This window comes from Schistocerca piceifrons, chromosome 3 (assembly GCF_021461385.2).
Source record: "Schistocerca piceifrons isolate TAMUIC-IGC-003096 chromosome 3, iqSchPice1.1, whole genome shotgun sequence".
NCBI classification, from domain to species: Eukaryota; Metazoa; Arthropoda; class Insecta; order Orthoptera; family Acrididae; genus Schistocerca; species Schistocerca piceifrons.
Window position 1 is genome coordinate 378,693,080 of NC_060140.1, and position 24,018 is coordinate 378,717,097.

A 24,018-nucleotide genomic window follows, 5' to 3' on the forward strand; every position below is an offset into this window, starting at 1 on the left:
AAAAGAATTACAAACAACCTTTACGTTTTGACCAGAGAGTAGGTATTGAATAACAGTGGGTCATCTAAGAACTTTCTTTACCAGCAAAGCAGATAGTGAAACATTACATCAGAAATTATGTGAAGTATTTTCTGAAGCCGACTTGTCCACAAATAATGTTGTAAGGTGGGGTCAGATGGACCTAATGTCAATAAAAAATGTTTAGGTTTTTAGATAGTGATATCCAGGAGACCCAAGGCAGATAATTTATACACATTGGAACTTCCAACATTTGTACAATGCATAATATCTGTGTAAAGCCTTGGGGTATTTATGTGTAGAAGCATCCGAATTTCTGGCCAATATGTACAGTTATTTTTACAGTTTGCTGGGAAGAATTTGAAGGAATTCAGTCTAACATTTCATGTCAAGTTTTCAGGCATACAACCACAAGGTGACTTACTTTAGGACCTTCAGCCAATGGGATTTTGTAACAGTGGGATGGTAGTCAGTATTATTTTCTTAAGCATATACTCATAGAAACGAATTCTGCTACTCTTCAGTCCAAATCTTCCAATCCCATTTGACTGCCCTAGACAAACCTTCAATGAAAGTGGAACTTCATTTCATTATTTCAGTTGCAGAACTATTCACTAACTTCACATAGTGTTTTCTAAACTGAACACCTTTGATTCAGATGTTGCATACAGACTTAGAAAATTTATTTCAAACCTTTTTGGCTCATGTTTTGAATGTTTCCGCTTTGAGAAAAATTGAGAGTATTTTTCAAGTTCTTCATAATGAACACTACATTGGATAATCTACTTCCTTTCAAATGACTAGCTGTTAGAAGACAGGTAATCAAAGAGCATAGTAAACTGGAAGACAAGTTGTGGCTTCTAAAGAACGCCGAAAAACATTACATTGCAGCTTGTAACCATGTAATGAAAAAGATGGGCTTATCAAGTGTACCACTGAAAATTTTTGAGTTTATAGACGCCAGAAAAAGAATGAAGAGCAGAAGCTGCAACCGCATGAGGCTGCAAAAATGATACCATTCAATGTGTGGCAAGATTACTTATTAGACGAGTGGAAGGCTCTACAGTTTTGAAAAGATGACACAGCTTTATAAAACAAAGGTATTGACAGTTACTGACAGCAGTACTTCTCAAACAGAGACTCATCACCCATAAAGTGAAAGTATCCAAATGTTTCAAAACAATTTTAAAGGCAGCAAAATTATCCCAGGGTATGCTTGAATCATGAAAGTAGAAGAAACAGTGAAAGAAAGAAAGGTGGGAACCATTCACATAAATCTTGAGAAAAGAAAACCTAGTATCGTTACTTCAATTTTAGAGTTCTGTGCCTCAGTCTGTAAAAATGGAATCCTTATAGGATCATTTTGTTGTCCATCTGTCTGTCTGTGTGACTATTAAGAACCCTTTTTCTCAGGAACAAATAGACTTATCAAGTACAAATTTATATCATGAATCAAGGTCTATGGTTGCTTGAAGATTTAAAGATTTTAAGCTTCTAAGTTAGTACAATCAAAAGATACAGCCAATTGTGTCACACATTTTGAGGCTCAAAAACTCTCTCATCAAAACCTATAGCGTGCTTCCTATTGACCTAGAATCATGAAATTTGTTAGGAAGCTGGTTTCACAGAGCGGGTAAAGGGAAAGATCCAAAATTTTTAGTTTGTAATTATATAACACACAAAAAAGATTGCTTTTGTCATTTGTTATCTGATTTCCATTGTGAAACTGAAACATAGTCAGTCAAGATTTGTCAGTATTGATGTTGATAACAGGCAAAAATCATCAATATGCTTGATTCCTAGAATGATTAAACAGTCTCTATACATGACTAAGTTTGTATGGAACCCTCAGTGTGAGTCCTTGCATCTGCACAGTTTTATTTGCTACCTGTATCAAGAAGTAGTAATCCAGTTTTGAAGTACAGAATGTCATTTGTTGTAAAAATGTCATGTAAGATTTTCTATGTGAATTAAGATTACCAATTTTCGAATTACCAAACCCTAATTACCAATGTACCTGCATATATTAATAAATTTGTATGAAGGGAAAAAAAGGCCATACCTATCTAGGATCATAAAAGGGAAATTTTCTTTGGTGTTATCTGGCCTTCTGGATAGAGTATTATCAAAAACTGAAAGACTTCATTTGTGCCGTATCTATTAATGAAGTAACCACCTTTTCAAATATTTTTTCACCTTTTTCTCAAGTACCACCGTGGCTCCTCATCCTGTATATGCCACAGTATGCCATTAATAACATCACTCTGGAACCTTAGACTGTCATAACGTGGCACGAATAATTAACCCGAGAATACATTAATGAGCGCAGCCACCCAATGACGATGACAGATTCTTAATCATCTTGCTACACAGTGCTAAACCAAATGCGCATGTCAAGCAACAATCAACATTACTCTCAAATGCTGGAATAGCTGAACCATCTGAGTCAGCAGCAATATGACACGTACTCTGCAGTGACACCAATCAAGGAGCTTATAAAAAGTTCACAAGATGTAACTAGCAAATATTCTAACATGGGGGGTACAGGATCCTCACACATCCCTGGACCTCAGAAATTTGACAACATGAACTTTCAGGAGGAATTAATCAAAAGGGAAGGGTACCAATAAGTATGAGGTACATTCAAATGAAATCTGGTCAGTGCGTCTACCTTTGCCTTACAAGTAAGGTGTCACCATGTAACTGCAGATATGGGGGCGCCATCTGTTGGTAGAGAGACTTGACTCGTGCACACAATATGATGTTGCATAGCACCAGTGTGGTTTCACGCCGAAGAGAATGTGGTCTCACAAGTTATCGTCCACTACCGAACATGCAGGCTAGTAAGCAGGAACAACGAGGAGTGATTAAATTTTTTGGCAGCGGAAGGGAGTTGGAGGCCGTGAAATGTATCAGCGGATGAAGACTGTGTCCGGTGAGTACAGTCTGAGTCATTCAAGAGGTGCAGAATGGTGCAAATGATTCCTTGATGAGCATGAGTCACTGGAAGACGATGCTTGTCCTGGGCAGGCTCATCGTGTCATCACACCAGAAATGGTTGCAGAAGTGAATGCTTTAGTCTTCGACAGCCGCAGAATCACTATGGACGAGATCTGTCAGTTACTGGGTATTAGCGTGGGCAGTGGACAACAAAGTCAAATCCAGGCCTGGATCCGACAGCGGCCTACTAGCTTCGTCAAGGATGGAATCGACTGGCTAGTGTCGCAAGGAGATAAATGTGCCAATAGTTTTAGCAACTATTTTTGAGTATGTGTACTGTGTGTAACTACATTTCTGAGTTAGTAAAATCATTACTGTTACTTTACACTATTGACTGGGTTTCATTTGAATGCTCCGTATAGGAAAGAAGCCACAGCCAAATATTACATGATGCTAAATTAACAGCCAAATTGATTATATACTTATTACAAATGTCACTACATGAAAACATGACATCAAAAGACATGTACAAAATGGTATCTCTGAAAAAATCTCCAAAATATGATGCCGAAGGAAATGTAAGTTGAGAAATGACGAAAAATACAATTATGTACAGAATTTGTTCATCATCTAGAACTGCAGTAATTAATATGAAGTTAATTATTAATTAATAGGATTGTTTTAGTAGAAATGTTGTAAACTGTCTCTTCACAAAAACAAATGCTTTATTAAACTTGTAAGAAATGTCATTTACGTGATGTAATTAACAAAATGAGTAAGAGATGTATCTGAAATTAACCCTTTGTCTACTAACTGCAATGTAGCATAGAATTTTCTTTTCTGCAATTTGATTTTTAATGTCTTTCACAGAAGGAGTTAATAATATTTAAATCAGCATGATCGTCTTTCTTTAAACAGAATTCATTACATTTAGAAAATTATATCCTCAGAGAAGTACAGTTTATTATCAAAGTCATGTAGCAAAACCAATCATGCCATGCATGAAAAGCACACACCAGAGTCATTATCTTTCATAATTAATTACATATAGGTTAACTGTTAGTCAGGTTAGAAATGAAGGAAGAAAATTATTAAGAGTCAGAGATAAATTTGTGGCACACGTTTTACATAAGTAAATGTATGTTTGCACATAAATACCTCAACATTTTGTGTATCTAGATGTAAATGTATTTAATCTTGCGTTATTTAATTTGAAATGCTCGCTTCACTTGTGAGTAATCTGCTTTGTAAAAACCCTACCCGGCAAGTAATTCATCACATGTAATTGAAGGCATGTGGTATTGCCATGCCTCATATTTATCTGTTGATAAACAACCTGCTTTCATGTTTCTCGCAGAGGGTCAATATGGTGCATCTTGCTCTGCACAATGCTGATTGGAAGTACTGCTTGGCAGAAGAACACAAACTCCTTGGATCATGTAAAGTGATGTCAAGTTTCTCCCACATGCCACCTTTTTGCATAGGCGATGACATAGCATTATGCATTGGCATTGTCTGAACAGAAAGAAGACACATGGCAGAATCAGTCCAAAAGTGAAACTGCCTTTGCCCATGCTGTTGAACATGTTGTAACTAATCACATGCAAAAAATAATTTGAAACAGTGCAACAACTCACTTACGAAAATACTAATGAATTTCTACACAAGTTAGTTTTAAAAGACGTCATGAGTTGTTATCACTCAACAGTAAGCGTGAAGTTTCTTCCTCTTCCCTTTCAAGTCAGTATTTCTGCAATTAGCATACAGTCCTACTCTTTCTCTTCTTTTCACACTGTTTTTTGATCTACTGTTCAACCTGAATTTCTCCTCCACAATTGTTGCTGATTTCCAATCATGATCCTTGGGCTTTCTCATTGTAGCTTAGTAAATTATGTATGTTGTTCTGCTGGTCCATGGGTAAATACTCACTTGAGAATACAGTGTTGATATCTGCAGATACCATAACATTTTCCATGCCAAATTTTCCTGCTATGTTGTCACCAACATACATTTGCAGTGCACAAATACTGCACAAATACCGATCTCATCTGCCTCATCAGGAATCTGTGAACATGAAATTTTAAATTGTTCATCAGTAGCAACTGTGTCGATCATTACGTTGGAGTAGCAGTTATCATCGTAGCTTTCTTGCATCACCAAACCAATATCCTCTTGTGTCAAATTTTGGTCAATGTCTGCATTGCACTTACATTTGACCATGATAAATTGATCCCTCTCATTAATGTTATTGTACAGCAGAAATGAACTTGATATCAGAATTGTTTTAGACACATGACCTTTGCGTATCAAGAATGGCATAATGAATGAAATTAATTGAGACTGAACTTCAGCCACCTCATCTTCTGTCTATTCACTGTGTTGTTTACAATACTGAGTATGCTCACAATGTTCAGTTTTTGTCAGTCTTATAAGCTTTTTTTTTTTCCAGTCCATGGATAGCTCTTGTAAGTCACTATGAATGTCTATTACTTTTTGATTCAACATTGTGTTTGAATATACTCTCAATTGCTGACTGAACTGCTGATTATCTGCTCTTGGTTTTTGATTATCTTCCTCCAAGAGTTACTTAGTATCATATAGTTTTCTTTAATAAAATAATGGTTATTTGCCTTCAAATCTGCAGTCAGTTTTCATAATAATTGCATTAATGCTGCCTCCCTTCATACATTATCAAGATGATTGTTGTCAGTCACTGCATCTTGTGATCCAATGTCTAAATACAAATTTCAACTTGCCTCCACAATTTGAATTATGTTAATTAGTCCCAATTCATTAATAAATCTATGTCAGTCCAATGTTGTTTAAAAAATCAAGGTGGCACTGAGAATTCCAAATTTCCTCGCTGTTAGTTGATGTGGCAATAGGGCTTTGGATCGAAGATTGTTAGAGGATGCGATGTCTTAGTCACCAGTCTCCATATACAAGTGCACTGTCAAGGCTGCTGTTTCATATCAGTAGCTGCTGCTTCACTCCTTTATGTACTTCCTTTTTGATAACAATTATTAGTGGATCACACGCCATATGATGTATTACCGAAGTTGTTATTAGTTTCAAAACAATTTTAACTACAGTCAGTTTTAGCAACATCCCGTATGCCACAGTACAACATTTAATCACTTCACACTGAAACCTTAAGAGCTTCGAAACGTGGCATGTATAATTAGCCCAAGAATACATTAATGAACATAGCTACCAAACAACAATGACAGACTCTGACCACCTCACTATACAGTGCTACGGCATGCGCATGCAAGAAGCACCAGTCACCAGATCAGAAAGTATTGACAGTGGGTAAAGATTAAAATACCGTATATGGCTAAACTGGTGGTAGCTGCAGTAATACAACACATACTCTGTAGTGATAGTAATCAATAATCTTACAAAAAATTTTACAAGATAATAGCAAACATTATCACGTGGGAGGATGTGGCATCCTTACAGCCAGACAAGATGTCTAGCCATAGATACTTTGCTAGTTAGTAGTTACTTAGTGCTACTGGACTTTTATTTTCTATTACTTTTTCACAACATTATGTTGCAAAAATGATCTTTTAGGATTTGCATATCTTTTCATAGCTTTAAGAATTGTAACATGGTGTAGGAAAAGGGGAAAAAAAAGACAGTTGTGCAGTGGTTATCATAGAAATTGGCATTTGTTTCAGGCAGGTGTGTGAAACAGTGACATGGTTGTTTTCTGAATCAATGGTTTATTACTACATTCAGATTATCAGTAAAGCATGGTGGCCTAATGACAAACTCATTGCTCCTTCATCACCAAAAACAGAAGAGCAAAAACTGGAAACAAGGTAGGTGATCCCTGTTTTTCTGAATGAAGATTTGTCCAGATTTCATTTAAATAAGAAACTCATGACTATAGAAAATGGTGCAAAATATTATTTGTATTGAATTGCTTTTCATTTTATTCTTGCTGACAGTGAAGCATAATTGTTTTTAAGTAACTGGTATTTATTTTTCTAATTCTCATAAGTCATGAATTTCAGTCTGAAGGAAAATTAAATCCCAACAAAGTCTTGAATAAACACAGTATTACCGAGCGAGGTGGTGCGGTGGTTAGCATACTGGACTCTCATTGGAGGACGACGGTTCCATTCCGCATCCGGCCATTCTGATTTAGGTTTTCTGTGATTTTCCTAAATCGCTTCAAGCAAATGCTGGGATGGTTCCTTTGAAAGGACAAGGCCAACTTCCTTCCCCATCCTTCCCTAATCTGATGAGACCGATGACCTCGTAGTTTGGTCTCTTCCCCCCCCCCCCCCCCCCCCCCCAAATCAACCCAACCCAACCTAAACACAGTATTAGATCAGAAACAGAAGAGATGTTCAAACAAAAAGACATGTGTTGCAGTTTCGCCAATATGCATTTCTTCAGTTGTACCTAATCAGCTGGAAGGCCTCTCTTTAGGTAAGTGTTCTTAAAGAAAAGCACTGATGATTTTTTACAGCTGTAAGCAAGGTGGTCAGCAGATTGTGTTACATCTTGTATTGGTTTACAGTTGTTGTTTGCCGTGTATCTGAACAGCTACGTAAAAGAGACCTTCCACCTGATCATGATGTAGCTGTTGAAACCCATGACATACTGTAATATTTTTGTTCAAATTAGCAGCCACAATAATCAAAATACAGTGTTGCGCGTCCTCCACTTGCCCCTAAAGGTGTATTGATAAGAAATATAATTGAATTAAAACTAACACAAATAGTGCAAGCACTGGACAAGGTTGGTGTTGGGAAGGAAAGTGTCTCTGGCATTGCTAATTGAATCATCCTGACAGTCGCTTAAAATGATTTAGAGATACAAAAGAAAACGTTAGGATTGACATGTGTGATTTGAACTGAAGGCCCATAGAATAAGAGCTGTGTATGTCAAACACAATTACCCTTGAAATTCATTAGCCCATTGTATTTTGCGAGCAAACTAGTTGTATTAGAAGGCATAGACTGCAAACTGTTAGAAAAATGATTGTTTTAGACTTTCCACAATTCAATTTTATAACTAGCTATTTGCATAATAATGTTATTGCAATAGATGTACCATAGGATTTGAATGATGATGCATATGGACCAGACAAAGCATTTTGTTATTTCTTTTTCATCACAAATTTGATATCTATTTTATGTACCATGAAAAGAGCCATTTGTTGTGGAGTAAACAATAAAATTGTCTCTGTCATGGAAATGCAAGGGAATGCTGAAAAATAAAGCCTCCGAATTTTTATATGAAAACTCTTAAAGCTTTTTAAATAAAACAAACCCTATTAACTTTTTACAGCTTTGTTCTTCATGTCTACATATTTGCAGCCCCCTGCCACTAGAGGGCTTCAACTTGTAGCTTGTAACATGGCAGTGTGTAACAGTGTCAGTATGTGAAAAACAGCGGGCTGTAATCGAGTTTCAAATTTGAAAAGTTTGTCCACACATGAAGCACCTCTCCTTCAGCATTTTGATAGTGATTAAGCCGTGCAAGCAGAGGTGAGGTTGCAGCTCCATCGTCAAACTGTCTCTTGTTGTGAGAATGTGTTCTTTACCATGGTGACTGTGTTGAGAAATAAATATGTAGGCTGGAAGAATAAAGGTATAAAGTTTGTTTTATTTAAATGTTTTAAGAGTTTTCACATAAAAGATTCAGAGGAAGTACTTTTCAGCATATCTTTATAATTTCTGCAGTGCCAGTCATAAAAAACAATAAATGCAACACATCAATTTGCTACATGTGGCATCAATAGTGTGTGGTAACATACTTAACTATTTTCTTATGTTAGATCTGCAGCGCGGGAGGAGCTTTTGAACAATATTCCAGATTTCCTTAGTACGTTAGTTGGGCAACAGTGTGCACAAAGAGGAATGTCAAGAGTTTTTGAAGCACTGCAGGACCAACGGCTCAACAAAAAACTCTTTTACGTATGTAATCCTTTGTTTTCTTATTTTTTTTTCATTTACTTATCACTGTTCATATTTAATTTTCAATTCAGACAGTATTCTCCCATATATGGTAAAATTACAAAATACATATGTAACAGAAATTTGGTAGGAATGAAACGAGTTGATGAAAGGGCAGCAAGGAGAGACGAGAGACAAGAAATTATTGAATGATTAAGAAGAAAGATCTCCTACTTTCAATTTTTATGTTAAGTATGAGCCATATTTGAAAAGAAAGATCCATTAGCTTATATTTAAATAATAGACAGCTGAACAAAGTTGCACAGTTGAAGTGCCATCTATTTGTTGTTTCCAGAGCCACAGAAGTCATTGTTTTGATTCAGTAGTTGTTTTAACTGAGGATGAAAGCAGACAAAATTGCCTTCAAAAATCATTGTTCCCATGAGCTGTACAAGTTGTACTGTGATTTTTGTGTGAAAAAGATTTATAGGTGCTCCCATTCATTAGTTGTGCCTAGTTTATGAACTTACAGTAATGAGTTAGACAATAGTGTCAAAGATGACAAATGTTCTTGGTGAAGAGCAAAGTGGCAGGCCCCATATCCAAAACAAAAATGTCATGCAATGGACAGAAGAATACACTCTGGTAAACAATTGACAATTGCTGCTCTGGAAGATGAATTTATTCATTGTGGATGCACCACTATTTGCACAGTTGTTATGTAACAGATTTGATATTGCAAGTTGTGTACCGAAAATTTATACATTCTCTCTCTCTCTCTCTCTCTCTCTCTCTCTCTCTCTAACTAACTATTGAAAATCTTGTTAGTGACATTAATATCAGTTTATTTTTGTGTCTGATGAGTACTTTTCTGTTTAGTCTGTGGCTCTTGTATAACAGTTAGTATGTTATGACCAAATTACCTAATTTCTTTTATAAATTTTACTTTCTTGTAAAGTGAGTGTCATCTCTTAATTATCTGTAATTTTTTTTTCAGGACATTTTTGAGGTAGTTGTGCATGAACTATGCCCAGAGTGGAAGCAACAGTAACATATGTGGAGCCCAAAAGAGAAATGAAGTTTTAAAACATTTTATTTACATTCCTATGTGCCATGACAGGGATTTTATGTGTATTTATGTCTAGATAGTGGAAAAGATATTTTTATTATACAAATAATTTATTGAACTATGCTGCCAAAGAACACTAGTGAGTGTTTTATGTACAATAAATTATTATTGTTACATTTATTGAATGTTAATATTATGTTTGTTTTCTTTGTTATTGAAAACTGTCAATCCTTATCCTAGTTATCAGCAGTTGTCACCATCACCATCCTCATCAGAAAAATATGAGCCTACCTGTCTATCTTGTGACAACTGTTTAATGTATATTTACTTTAGAGAAAAGTGTAAATTGGAGAGGATCGTTAAGGTTAACAAATGTTAGGAGAAAGACAAGAGCGACAATTATTTGGGCCTTTTTGCGGTTTGGTGTATTATTGTTTAGTTTTATCCCTTCATTTGTTGAAGAGCTGTGCCTATCAGCTGCCAGGCACTGTGACAAAATTAGACTTTGTTATCCTGTGTGGTGTATAGTGGACAAGTTTTCATTCAGTGATTCCTTCACTGTGTTTCAAAGATCCCAGCAAGGAGGAGAATCTTCAGGTATGTGAAACGAGCCAAGGTATATGTTAACACGAGACAGACATCATATAAATGCAACCTGTGTTCAATAAACCATGGCTATACTGCTTAATGCTCTTCACTTCTATGCCGTTTAAATTTATACGAGTTGTTTCTGTAAGAACATGCAAAAATTTAACAGATCATAGAGGATGCTTCATTGAACAGTTTGAGGTACCTTGGCTTGGAGAACCCAGCTTAAGGAGATAATAGGAATAAAATCACATTACTGTGTACTTTTTTATTACATTACGAAAGCGCTGGCAGGTCGATAGACACACAAACAAACACAAACATACACACAAAATTCAAGCTTTCGCAACAAACTGTTGCCTCATCAGGAAAGAGGGAAGGAGAGGGAAAGATGAAAGGATGTGGGTTTTAAGGGAGAGGGTAAGGAGTCATTCCAATCCCGGGGGCGGAAAGACTTACCTTAGGGGGAAAAAAGGACGGGTATACACTCGCGCACACACACACACACACACACACACACACACACACACACACACACACACACACACACATATCCATCCACACATATACAGACACAAGCAGACAAATATGTCTGTATATGTGTGGATGGATATGTGTGTGTGTGTGTGTGTGTGTGTGTGTGTGTGTGTGTGTGTGTGCGAGTGTATACCCGTCCTTTTTTCCCCCTAAGGTAAGTCTTTCCGCTCCCGGGATTGGAATGACTCCTTACCCTCTCCCTTAAAACCCACATCCTTTCGTCTTTCCCTCTCCTTCCCTCTTTCCTGATGAGGCAACAGTTTGTTGCGAAAGTTTGAATTTTGTGTGTGTGTTTGTGTTTGTGTGTCTATCGACCTGCCAGCGCTTTCGTTTGGTAAGTCACATCATCTTTGTTTTTAGATATATTTTTCCCACGTGGAATGTTTCCCTCTATTATAATTTTTATTACATTAGTTACATTTAACTGTAAATACCACCATTGACACAATGAATGTACCATGTGTACTGTATCTTACAAAATGTGCTGAAACGGGCGGCCATCAACCTCAATGCAAGCATGACATAGGTGAACAAGATTCTGATTCATCCTCCTCTTCAAAATCTGATGTGTGAGTGGTTCTCATCTTGCCAGATCCCTCGTATTTTCTTTCCAATGAATCAGTCTCCTGCATTCATTGATTGATAGAAATAAACACTCGTCATGATGGATGATGCCTGTTAGGAAATCGTTCCCTGTACAACCTTTCATCACCGAGAGCATTGCAACGTACTTCCCCATACACAAGGTGTAGGTCAGTGAGTTTTGCGAAATTGTACTGGTACTAGTCCAACATATTGTACTGTATATCTCTCAATAGCACTGAGTAATGAATGGGTCTGTTGTTGATTCATAGCATGTTCTGTCATGGGACAATGTAAATACGATACAGCAGAGCCACCTTATGGACAAGTAAAGTGTACAAAATCAGGCTTGTCCTCCTTGTTTCCTTGCAGGAAATAATGATTGTACATGTAAATAAACAGCACAGTACTTCTAAACTTGTATGCATGTTAGTTGTAAATAAGCAGGAAAACAGTAATGCTAGACAAAGTGGTAGACAAGTTTGCTTCCATATCTCTTTAAGGTGGTTGCTCCAATCCCAGGTTCCCTACCTCAAATTGTTCAGTGGAGCATTCTCTATGCCCTGTTATATTTTTGCACCTTCTTACAGAAACACCCTGTAGAAAGAAAGCTGCTACTTTGGAAAAAGCCGCTGCCTCCTCAGTTATCCCATACAGGGTGTAACTAAATTCCCTTTACAGGCTTTGAGGACATAAAGTGTGGACCAAGATGGTTACATTTAGCACAGGAACTCATGTCCAGAAACATAATGTTTTCCCTGCTACATGCAAAATATTACAACACATCTTGCTTTCTGACTCCTGCTGCGTGTTGCCTGGGCCCACTTACAAGTACGGCTCAATGCCATGGCCACTGGTATCAACATAGTTATGGTACCTCCATACCATGTTCCAGTACACATGATTACCCTTGTCCTCCAGCATCCACTGCAGCCATAACCAGTGCCTGAAAGTCTTTCTCAGATGCCACATGGGTCTCATAAACCAACAATTTCATGTGACCCCACAGGTAGTAGACTAGCAGCTTCGAGTCAGGACGACATGCAGACCAAGCAATTGGGCCATGTGACCTATACACTGTTGCCCATGTCATTTGTTCAGAAGATCTTGGAGTGTACGTGATAAATGAGGTGGCATGCCATTGTGCTGGAACAACACCTTTTTATGCACTTGCAGTGGCGCATCTTCCGAAAGCCCATGCCGTACACCACCAAGGAATTGCCAGTATGCTGCACCCATGAGATGTTGTGGAAGAAGGTATGACCCAATCAGACATTCATCCAAGAACCCTGCCCAGATGTTCAGAATGTATCATACCTGAAACCCATAGGGGTGCGCAGCATGCAAGTTTTTATCAGCGTACACATAACTGCTGTGGGAATTGACGGTACCTTCCCTAGTGAACTTGGCTTCCTCTGTGCAAAGGATCCACCAAGGGAAGTTGGGCTTGTCCATGCAATGGCACAAGAACCACATGCAGAATTGGCCTTGTGATGTAAAGTCCTGTGGCTGCATTGTCTATACCTTCTGGGGGTGGTACGGGTGTAGCTGCTGCTCATGCAGAACATGTCAGACAATTTGGTGATCCGTATTTAGTTAGGTTTCTGGTACTTATTGTCATGTCTTCTTCAACTTCATGGAGTACAGCCTTGTCAAACTTGGGTGTGCAGCACCGCTATGGAGCAAGACTGTCAGTCTTGCTGGTGATGAAAGTGCCTGCCTGTTTCCAAGGCCTTCTGGTACAGCATAGCAAAGAGGGAATGTGAAGCTGTCTTGCAATGTGGAAATCACTCCACATACAACTGACGAGCTGCCTCACATTGAACCGAGGTTTACTGTTCAGTAACATCACGTTGGAGTATAGTGCACGCCTTTCTGCCCAGGAGTCAAGGAAGTGCGACCCAAATACAGGTTGGATTTTTGCTTAGTATTAACTGAGTGAAAGATGCTAATTCTTGGAAATAAAGTGTACATGCAGCTTGCATTCTGTACTGTACAGTAATCAGTGCTTTTTTTCTAAACAAAAGTTTGAGGGTACTCGAACATTGGATATAATGCAGCGAAAATTACTTATAACTGAATCATGGGATACCACCCGTCTGCTTTTAGCCATGATATCACCAACATGTCAAACTACAAAAAAATGGTATCGGACTCTTCAGTTGACTTTACAGCTCAAATGAAGCAGGTGATGCCGAGAAACACCCAAACATACAAGAGAATGTGTTATCGAACACTTCAGTTTACATCACCTCAAATTAAGCATGCGATTCCCATGAACCCCTGAACAATATAAGAAAATGGTATCGTACACTTCAATTGACCTATAATACACCTCAAATGAAACAGGTGAGTCCAATCAACCCTCCTACATACAAAACAATAGAAGGAAATATTACCGAATACATATTTTAACCTATATAACACCACTAAAAGACACAATACAACAAAACCATCCACACCTATCAACAACAACAATAGAAACTACACTAAAAAAATCTTTTGTAACCTTGTTTGGCTCCCGAAATGGCATAAAGATCAACAAAACAAAGACAGCAATGAATCATGAAGGATCATGGTAGCGGGACCGTAGAGACGTCTACCGATAGCTCGGCGTTTGAGCGTATGCATATCCAAAACTTCCTGGCAGATTAAAACTGTGTGCCGGACTGAGGGTATGCATCTCATGACTTTCAGCTCCTTAATTTTCCTTACCTCATTGCAAACCTCACACTCACAGCTCCACATTGGGTGATCCCCAGAGCAGTTCATACATGTCAGAGGAAGTGTACAAGATACAAGAATTGCCTGATTCGTGAGCTTAGCCTCCACAATTTCCACACGTAGCCATCCCATAGGGGTACACCCAGATCTTTGACATTTGAAGCATCGCATTCGGTTAGGACCAAACAGGTGAACCTTAAGATGGACATAGCCTGCAAGGATGCGTTCAGGTGATTCTGGGGTACTAAACACTAGAATATGTGCTGCAGATTTTTTCGGTGTGCCACTGACTCTCCTCATATAGTTCTGCGCCCCTGTGATGCTTTAATCATTCAGGAAACTGACCATTCCTAAAGGAAAAATTAAAAGTGTGACTAAGTACATGATTAACATCTGCAGTGCAGTACTTAAATTTTTCTGCTAGATACTCCCATCATATCATGAGAGTCCTTAGTCTTCAGTGATTTAATTATTGATTCAGTCTCCCCTTGTCAGTATTATAGAGGAGTATTTCAGATATCAGTCTAGGAGTGGCATTTTCCAAGGGAGTTATATGATTTCCTGCAGAAACTAAGTTTTTATTTAATTCAGCAGCAACGTTCAGAATGTGATTGTTAAATACTGTACATATATTTGACTTATCAGTATCAGAGACATTTTTACTGTGTAATGACTTTATATCGTTGACCTAGTGCTACTGACCAGATAGCTCCTTCACAATTGACCATATAGCTTTAATTTTGCCATGTGGATTAGCTATTCTATTTGCATACCACAAACTCTTTGCCTTCATAATAACAATTTTAAGCACCTTACAGTATTGTCTGTAATGGGCTACTGTCGCTCACTTGTGACTACTTCTAACATTTTCATATAATTGCCACTTTGTTTAACACGATATCCTTAATCCCACTAGTCAGCCACTCCGGGGGTGTCTTTTACTGAATTATTTTCTGGGTGAGTGCACTTGATGTTAACAAAGAATGCTGTGTAATGCAGATAACCATACATCTTGCAAAAGCCTTTTCAAGAATCTTGGAATTCTTAATTCACTTACCAATAAATTTATTCCTTAATTGTTTTTGTTGGTGATGATAAAAATCAGTTTAGGATGAACTCTGATTTACACATTCACAATAAAGGACACAAAGATAATTTTCTTGTAGATGTTGCCTCCTTGTGGGAAGTGGTGGGAAGGTATTCAACAATCTTCCATCTGATTTTAAGTTTTCTTGAAAAAGGAAAATTTTGAATATCTCTTGGGTATTCAACACCTTCTGCATGACAGCACTTGGCTGAAAATCTGAGGAACTTTCAAAAAGCTGCTGTCTAACATAAAGCAATAAACTGGGAAACCCTATCAACGCAAATAAATTTTTTAAAAAAACTCATTAGCCACTCTTTCTACAAATTATGTGAATATCCAATTTTAAGGGCTGAAAAGTGATGTCATCTACATGGCAAGCAGCAGCGTTTGTTGTAAAGCTGCATGCCAAGTACTAATATACAGTAAATAGGGGGTCAGCATTCACAGATGTGACAATACATTTTCTTTCTGCAATACCATTGTTATTAAATAAATATTAAGTTACTGGCAGCACATAATGACCAGCTATACAGGGTTTAACTAAATTTCTTTTATGGACATTGACGACTTGTAGTGGAGACCAAGACGGTTAAGTTTAGCATAGGAATCGACGTCGAGAAATGTATCATTTTCTCTCTACACACAAAATACCACAACACACATTCAAATCTCCTGCATTTTCAGTGGCACTAGGATATTATGTATATCATTTACCAATAACAAGATATTCTGTTCCCCCATCTACAGGTTTGTGTACATACCATCCAGTTGAGTTTGTGATCTGCCCACAGAGGTTTGTACCTGCAGTTGGGCTGGTGATCTCTGTTTAAACTGTATTACTGTCAGTGTTTTTCTGGGGGAATGCTAGGGGTGTGTACCCCTAAACTTTTTCGTCGACAAAGTAATTTTTTTACGACATTGAGAACTTGGAAGTGTGCCAAAGATTTATTTCACAGACATAAATATTTTATTTCACTTTTTCGTGTTGGTAATTGCAATACGAACAATGCCAGCGCAGTTTTTGGTGGGAAAAGCGATGTCATTGACTGTTTCAAGCATTTTGAAGCTGCGGCAACCATTCTCGACAACTGAAACGCTGGCAGCCAGTTCGACAAGCATGTAGTGCCCTCGCCCGCTAATAGTGGGCGATGGTAGTGCTAAACGGATATGCATACGGAATGAGATTTTCACTCTGCAGCGGAGTGTGCGCTGATATGAAACTTCCTGGCAGATAAAACTGTGTGTCCGACCGAGACTCGAACTCGGGACCTTTGCCTTTTGCGGACAAGTGCTCTACCATCTGAGCTACCGAAGCACGACTCACGCGCGGTACTAAGCCATGTCTCCGCAGTCTCAGAGAAGACTACATGTGTCGATTTTAACTGTGCTGCTGCAGTTTTAATCAACTAGTGCTCACAATGGCGGACAATACTTTACGTTTTCAGGGAATAGTGCGCTTTTTGGGTTTCTCATTTGACTCGAAATTAACTTGGCTTCCGCAAGTGAAAGATCTACAAACAAAGTGCTTCCTGTTGTTGAATATTTTGAGATGCCTTAGAGGAAAAGCATGGGCAGCTGATAGGTCCCACCTCCCGCAGTTTTATAGGGCATTTGTTTGGTGACGTTTAGATTATGGCAGTGTGGTCTATGGATCAGCCTGTATTTTTGGAGCAGCCCATTCAGAGTTTGTGCAGACACGGATTCAGCAAAGTATCCCTGTGGCTTGAAAGACACTGAAAATCTCAGTCACCTCAGTCATTGGCATTTAGTGCAGGGGTCCAACCCATCTTTGAATAGCTATTCACGAATCAGCCCCATGTGACTGAACTATTCTGGATACATGCTACTAACTGTCTGAATGATCTGGATATATCAGACCTCCGAATACACAGTCAGGGATGGAACACATTGCTGCCATAGTGTCTTCAGAGGCCCAAACTGATTTTAAGCTTTTTGTGATACAATAAAAGTTGACTTCAGATTACATTTTTACAATTTTGTTTTCTTCCATTTTAAGTATGCACCACAGTTTCAGTGTTTATACAGACAGATTCCTGTCACAGATTGTCCTCAGTTTTTCCCCTGCTTTCGCTGATAGGGTTTTCAAAGTGCTTCTTCTGGTACAATTTACAAATTATGATGTGGAGTTAAATGGCATTATGATAGCACTGGAGAGGATTCAAATACATCACTGTAGAAGGTTTAATGCCTGTTCCAACTCGATTAGTGCACTACAAGCTCTTCACCAAATGTACCTAGTAGACCAGTTGATTCAGCTCACTCATGATTCCTTATAGTGGCTCCAACACCATGGAAAGGAGGTGGCTTTTGCTGGGTACCTGGCCACATCTGGATACAGGGAAATGACATGGTTGACAAAGCAGCGAAGGAAGCATGTTGGGATGGTGTTGTCCATCAGTGTCCCATCTTGCTGCAAACTGTCATCTCATTTTCTGACAGATGCATCATGCATCAGTGGGAGACTGAATGGTTGCAGGAGACAGAAAACAAACTGTGGTCGCTGAAATCAACCGCACAAACATGGAAGACTTCATGTCAACCTCACCACTGGAAGGAGGTTCTGCTTACCAGGCTGGGCACTGGCCGTAGCCCTTTGCCACATGGGGGGATCCACTACTGTGAGGTTTGTGATGTGTTACTTTCAGATCAGCATATTTTGGCAACAAGTGTCCTATATACTAGTATTCGGACAGCCCTCAGTCTCGATGGAGATCTGCCCACCATCCTCGCCGATACTGATTCCAGTGTTAGAAGAGTGATGAAATTTCGTGAACTGTCAGGCCTCATCACTAAATTGGTGGGAAGGAAGGCAGACTTTAATGCATAATCAACTCCTCTGCTTTTGGGGATAGCCTTCGTCTCCACCCATGAGACTGGCATGCTGGCTTTAGTCAGGTTGCTGATGAGCTTGATGTTGAGTGCCCTCACCTCAAATCATCATCATCATCATCATCGTTATCTGAATGATTAAAGTACTCAGTAGTAAAGCTGTGTTTAAAAAAGAGAGAAAAGGGTAGTATAGACAATTTTAGACTTATTTCTCCGTAATCAGTGTTTGCTAAAGTTATTGAAAAGGCTGTGTGTGTAAGGATAATTGATTGTTTTATTTCACATAATTTGCTATCAGATGTACAATTTGGTTTTAGCAGTGGTTTAACAACAGAAAATGCTATATTCCATTTCTCTGTGAGATACTAGATGGAGTAAACAAAAGATTTCAAATGCTAAACATCTTTTTTGATTTAACTAAGGCGTTTGATTGTTTTTTTTTTTCACAAAATATTTCTCCAGTAGTTGGACCATTATGGATTACGAGAAGTAGATCACAATTGCTTCACCTCTTACTTACGGCAAAAGATCGTTCTCCACAGTACTGAGAATGGCTAAGATGCACTATCATGATGTGGGATCCGAGCATGGTTCAATGTGGGTTGCCCCAGGGGTCAGTGCTAGGGTCTCTCCTGTTCCTTGTTTATATAAATGATATGCCCTCTAGTATTAAAAGGGATTCTAAAATATCTCTGTTTGCTCATGACACTAGCTTGGTAGTGAAGGATGTTGTGTGCAATGTTGGCACTGTTTCAAATAGTTCAGTTCAAGATATAAGTTCATGGCTTGTAGAAAATAAACTAATGATAAATCACAGTAAGACTTAGTTATGATTAGTGAAACTGAACAGTTGAAATTTCTAGGTGTTCAGATAAATAGTAAACTGTCATGGAAAGTCCACATTTGGGTTCTTGTTCGAAGACTTAATGCTTCCACTTTTACTATTAGATAGGTATCTGAAGTAAGTGATAGTTTAACATGAAAAATAGTCTACTTTGCATATTTTCATTCACTTTTGACACATGGTAATATATTTTAGGTTGACTCTTCCCATTCTCAAATGGCATTTTTGGCTCAGAAATGGGTGGTTTGGGCAATAAGTGGTGTAAGTTTGTGAATGACTTGTCGACCCATGTTCAATAGTCTGGATGTTCTGACATTGGCTTCTCAATATATATATATATTCTTGATTGTCATTTCTTGTTACCAATATCACCTTATTTCCAAGAATTAGCATTTTTCACTCAGTTAATACTAGGCAAAAATCCAACCTGCATTTGGGTCGCACTTCCTCGAGTCCTGTGCAGAAAGGCATGCAGTATACTGCTGCATCTATTTTCAGTAAGCTACCACAAGAATTCAAAAATCTTAGCAGTAATCAATGCGCTTTCAGATCCAAACTGAAAAGTTTCCTCATGATTCGCTCCTTCTGTTCTGTCGAGGAGTTCCTTTAAAAATTAAGCTGATTTCTGTGTTATATTGTTGTCTGCATTTACACAAACTAATGGCTTGTCATTTTTTGGATTCATAAAAATTTTACTTTATGTGTCATTACTTTTCTGTTGTAATTTCATGTACTGACATGTTCCATGACCTTGAAGATTTGCTCCTCAGTTTGGTCCTATGGAACTAGATACGTAAAATAAAATGAAAAAATGGGAAGTGAAACTATGAAATGTAAGCCAACACTCTCATCTTCAGGCGAACACAATGGGAGATGCTTCTAACGGTACAACACCGCTGAATGGAGCTTCTCGATTAGATTATCATTGTGGTGACTCCATTGTAACTTGTTATCTAACTGGCCCCTAAGGAATTTTATCAGTGTATTTCATTTGGTATATGGCCATTAATGTCTAATTTTGGTACTAACAGGCCATTATTGCTGATTTGAATTTGCATAATATGAGCCTTCATGAGATTAAGACTTTAAAACTGTTCGCTGAATGTGTCTACTGGTTGTTCACAGCCATCATCTGAATCATGTCTGCTGAGGCTGAGCAGAGATGCATGAGGAGAATGCTTGTGTCGTCAGCAGACATTCAATTTTTGAATTGCCATTTACGTAGGTTAGAAATAAGGTTCTTATGTCGCTCTGCTTGTTATGTTCAGCCATTCTAAGGCTAGTTTCATGTCTGTGACACAGTCTGTTAATGAGGCCCTCTGCTTTCTGTTGCAAAGGTAAGACTCCATCCATGCCATAACATTTAAGTTTTCCAAGTAGAATTTTCTGACCCCTGATAAAGTCGCAGAATATACCAATATGATAATTTTGCTTGTTTAGCTCTGATAGTACTTCATTTGCAACGTCTTGTGTTGTTTTCTCCTTGGCCAATGCTTTATCAAAATGAAATGCAGTGTACTTTTCCAGTTCGTTTGAACATAATTTAATTAATGAGGATTTAACAGTCGTCGTCTTTACCTTGTAGTTTCTTGACTGTTACCATGCCTGTGACGATGAAAGACTTTGTCTCCTCCTTGCTTGATTATTGAGTAAGTGAATGTAATATTGCCACTTTTTCTTCTTCTCTTTAATACCTCATGAACACCTTTCATGTTTATGCTCCATATACTGTCTGTCAACATATACAACATCAACTAGATAATTTCAAACTTCTGTCAAATTAAAATGCTCAACATGAAACCTCTACATGAAAGTCTATCCAAGAATAAATGAATCTGAATCATATTTCATTTGTTTGAGTAAACAGCATGACTCTTGTCAGTAGACCACTTTCTCAAACACTTTTGACAAGGTTGGCAGGTGAGAGAGAGGTCTATAGTTAGACGTGGTTTGTTTATCACCAGGTTGTAGATGGATTTCAGCATAGTATATGCGTCATGAAATGTGTTCCAAGTCATTGAGTGATTCCAGAGATAGCTGAAACTTACATAACCACAATCTAGCATGGAACTGAATTCCTATGCTTCGTCTTGTCCTTGAAGAAATAGGGTCACATATAGATACTGTTAGGGATTGTGTGGCATATATGAGATCATTATGAAAGAGTTTACTTCTGTTTGCAAACAACTGGAAACTGCAAGGCCACTGTCTACCGGCTTCATATGACTACTCTGTATTGTGCTGGTGAAGGAGTGGCAGGGTGGTCTGCTGTTGTCAACATACTGCAAAGCTGATACTGGCAAAGCTTCACTGTCACGCTGTAAAACTGTACAGATTGTGTAAAAGTACGTGAAGTGATGTACCAACTGGCCATCAATGGCAGCAGACAGAAGGACACTAACATAAAAAGCTGCTCATCCTGTCGCAAGCAAGCACCCAGTTTTACTCTAGAAATAGTGATGTAGCATCCAGAAAACCATCTGAAGATGAACATGAAAAGATTCGAAAACCAGTTTATGGAATAATAAATAACTATTAAAAAAGTGACTGGTTGCAGTTTTATGTATTTACATTCAGTTAACAGTCATGGGTTCTAAAATATCCATAATGCATAAACATAAACTGCGAAGCTTGTTGACTACTCTGTTTGCTGTCTCTGCCCATGGAGAACCTAGGTCTGACACCAAGTGGTAATGGACTAGTGGCTGGTAAGGCATTAGCTCATATGTAGCTGTTTCACAAAGAAGGTTGTATATGCTAATGGATGAAAGGCTGTCCCCATACCTCTAACGAATAGATTTCAGGTGTTGCCTCCTGCTGATAATGAGACAGAGTCAGCAGGCACTGACTCTCTTGCTTGGACAGTGGCCTATTCTCTGTCGAAACCAGGGCACTCGTAGAGGGAAAGACAGCGCTGTTAGTGGTAGGCAGTTTCCAATGGTATGTACATCATGGTGTCTCTCAGGGAAATAGCTTCATGAGAGGGAAATGAATGAAATGTGCACTTGGCACTTATTCAACGAGGAGTTCTCCTTGAGGTGGAAAAGGCTATTGCCGGAGCAGTTGAGAACACAGATGGCATTCAGTTGCAGATAATCATCTGTGTTGGCACCAATAACAACTGTCACGTAAGACCATTCTCAACTCTTACTGGAGACGTGTAGAAGTGGTGAAAGTGGCTAGCCTCACGTACAGATGTTGGTTTTCAACGTTGTTCCAAGGACTGAAACGCCCCTCTGGTGTGGAGCCAAGGAGAGGGTCTAAACAAGAAGCTTTGTCAGTTCTGTGATGAGCTTGGCTGTAGATTTCTTGGCCTGTGTAAGACAGTAGACTTGTTGTCACCCTGGGTAGGTCAGGTGTGCACAATACACCAAAAACAGCCACTTGGGTGGCAGAGTAGGCATGGAATGCACATGTTTTTGTTTTAAATGGTTGAAATTCTGAGACCCCCAGTAGAAAAACCAGCAACAGGTATGCTAGGTATTTCATCATTGGATATCAAATGCGAAGAGTGAATGTTACAGAAATGGTTGGGGAGCTTAAATGGGAATCCTCGGAAGGTAGACGAGGTAGTTCACATGAAAATTTGTTGAGGAAATGTAGAGAACGTGTATTTGGAGATTACTGTATGACTGTGAAGCAGCCACCAACATAGCTCTCACCCAGAGATCATGAGAAAAATATAAGCTATATTAGGATGTGTACTGAAGCATATAGACATTTTTCCCCTCACTGTTCAGTGGCTATAGGAGTATTTATGAGGATGTGAATATTGGTGTAGATCTAAGGGAAATCTTAAAGTCAGCATCAAATTTTAACATTGTGTTAGAAACACTTCTTAGCCAACAGAATTACAACTTTTTAGTGGCCCAATGAGTGAGTTGCATTTTTGAAAAAATGTCTGTTAATGATGCATGGAATGTGTGTACTAGTAAATCCAATGCTTCTATAGTCCTTTTTTTACTAGATGCATTGAGTGCTATCATTGTGAGGAAATAATCATTGAATTTGGTGGCCAGTCATTCAAAGTGTCACAATTTCTGCCATATCTATTTTCTAGGGGCCCTATTTGATTTGAGTCACTATTTTCAGTTTTTTAAACAATGTACCAAGTAGTTTTTGCGTAATCTTGGAGTTGTTTTAGCACAATACATGAGTTTGAGTTTTCCGTTACAGACTAGATGATTTTGCAATAGTGGTGGACATGACGTTTCAAATCTCAGCTGCAGCCTTTTCTGTTTCTAGCCCAATATACTTTTGTCTCAGGAGTTATCCATCCTTATCCATGCTTCTTTTCAATTTTGGTCTTATTTGTTTTAGGAGAAAACACGACTTAAAGTGCTGAAGGAATATGTTGACAGTCCTATCTGCAATTTACTATCTTAGATCTTTAGACTTCTTCCATTATGTCCTGTATGATGCAGTGGTCAGTATTGTCCCACGCCTAAACTACCTTCAATATTATGAAACGGAATCGCCATATAGCAGAGATGCTGAGTTGCAGATAGGCCCAACAAAAAGACTGTCACAAATAAGCTTTCAGCCAACAAGGCCTTCATCAAAAATAGATGACACACACACACACACACACACACACACACACACACACACACACACACACACACACAGAGAGAGAGAGAGAGAGAGAGAGAGAGAGAGAGAGAGAGAGAGAGAGATGCAAATGCAACTCACCCACACATGGCTACAGTCTTTGGCAGTTTGTGGCTTCAGTTGCCAGAGTGTGTCGTCATGTACGTGTGAGTTGCGTTTGCATGAGTGTGTGTATGTGTGTCTGTCATGTATTTGTGATGAAGGCTTTGCTGGCTGAAAGCTTATTTGTGACAGGTTTTTTGTTGTGTCTGTC

General features: G+C 38.5%; 1 protein-coding gene across 1 annotated transcript in view; it reads left to right on the top strand.

Moving 5' to 3' along the window:
• LOC124789378 (sorting nexin-25) overlaps positions 1–10,133 on the top strand; it is a 170,484-nt gene extending 160,351 nt beyond the window's left edge. The window contains exons 17-19 of the mRNA XM_047256711.1: positions 6,642–6,785; positions 8,756–8,894; positions 9,871–10,133. Of these exons, the coding sequence (XP_047112667.1) occupies positions 6,642–6,785; positions 8,756–8,894; positions 9,871–9,924 (337 nt within the window). The 3' untranslated portion in view covers positions 9,925–10,133. The remainder of the gene's footprint in view (positions 1–6,641; positions 6,786–8,755; positions 8,895–9,870) is intronic.
• Positions 10,134–24,018: the final 13,885 nt, after the last annotated feature.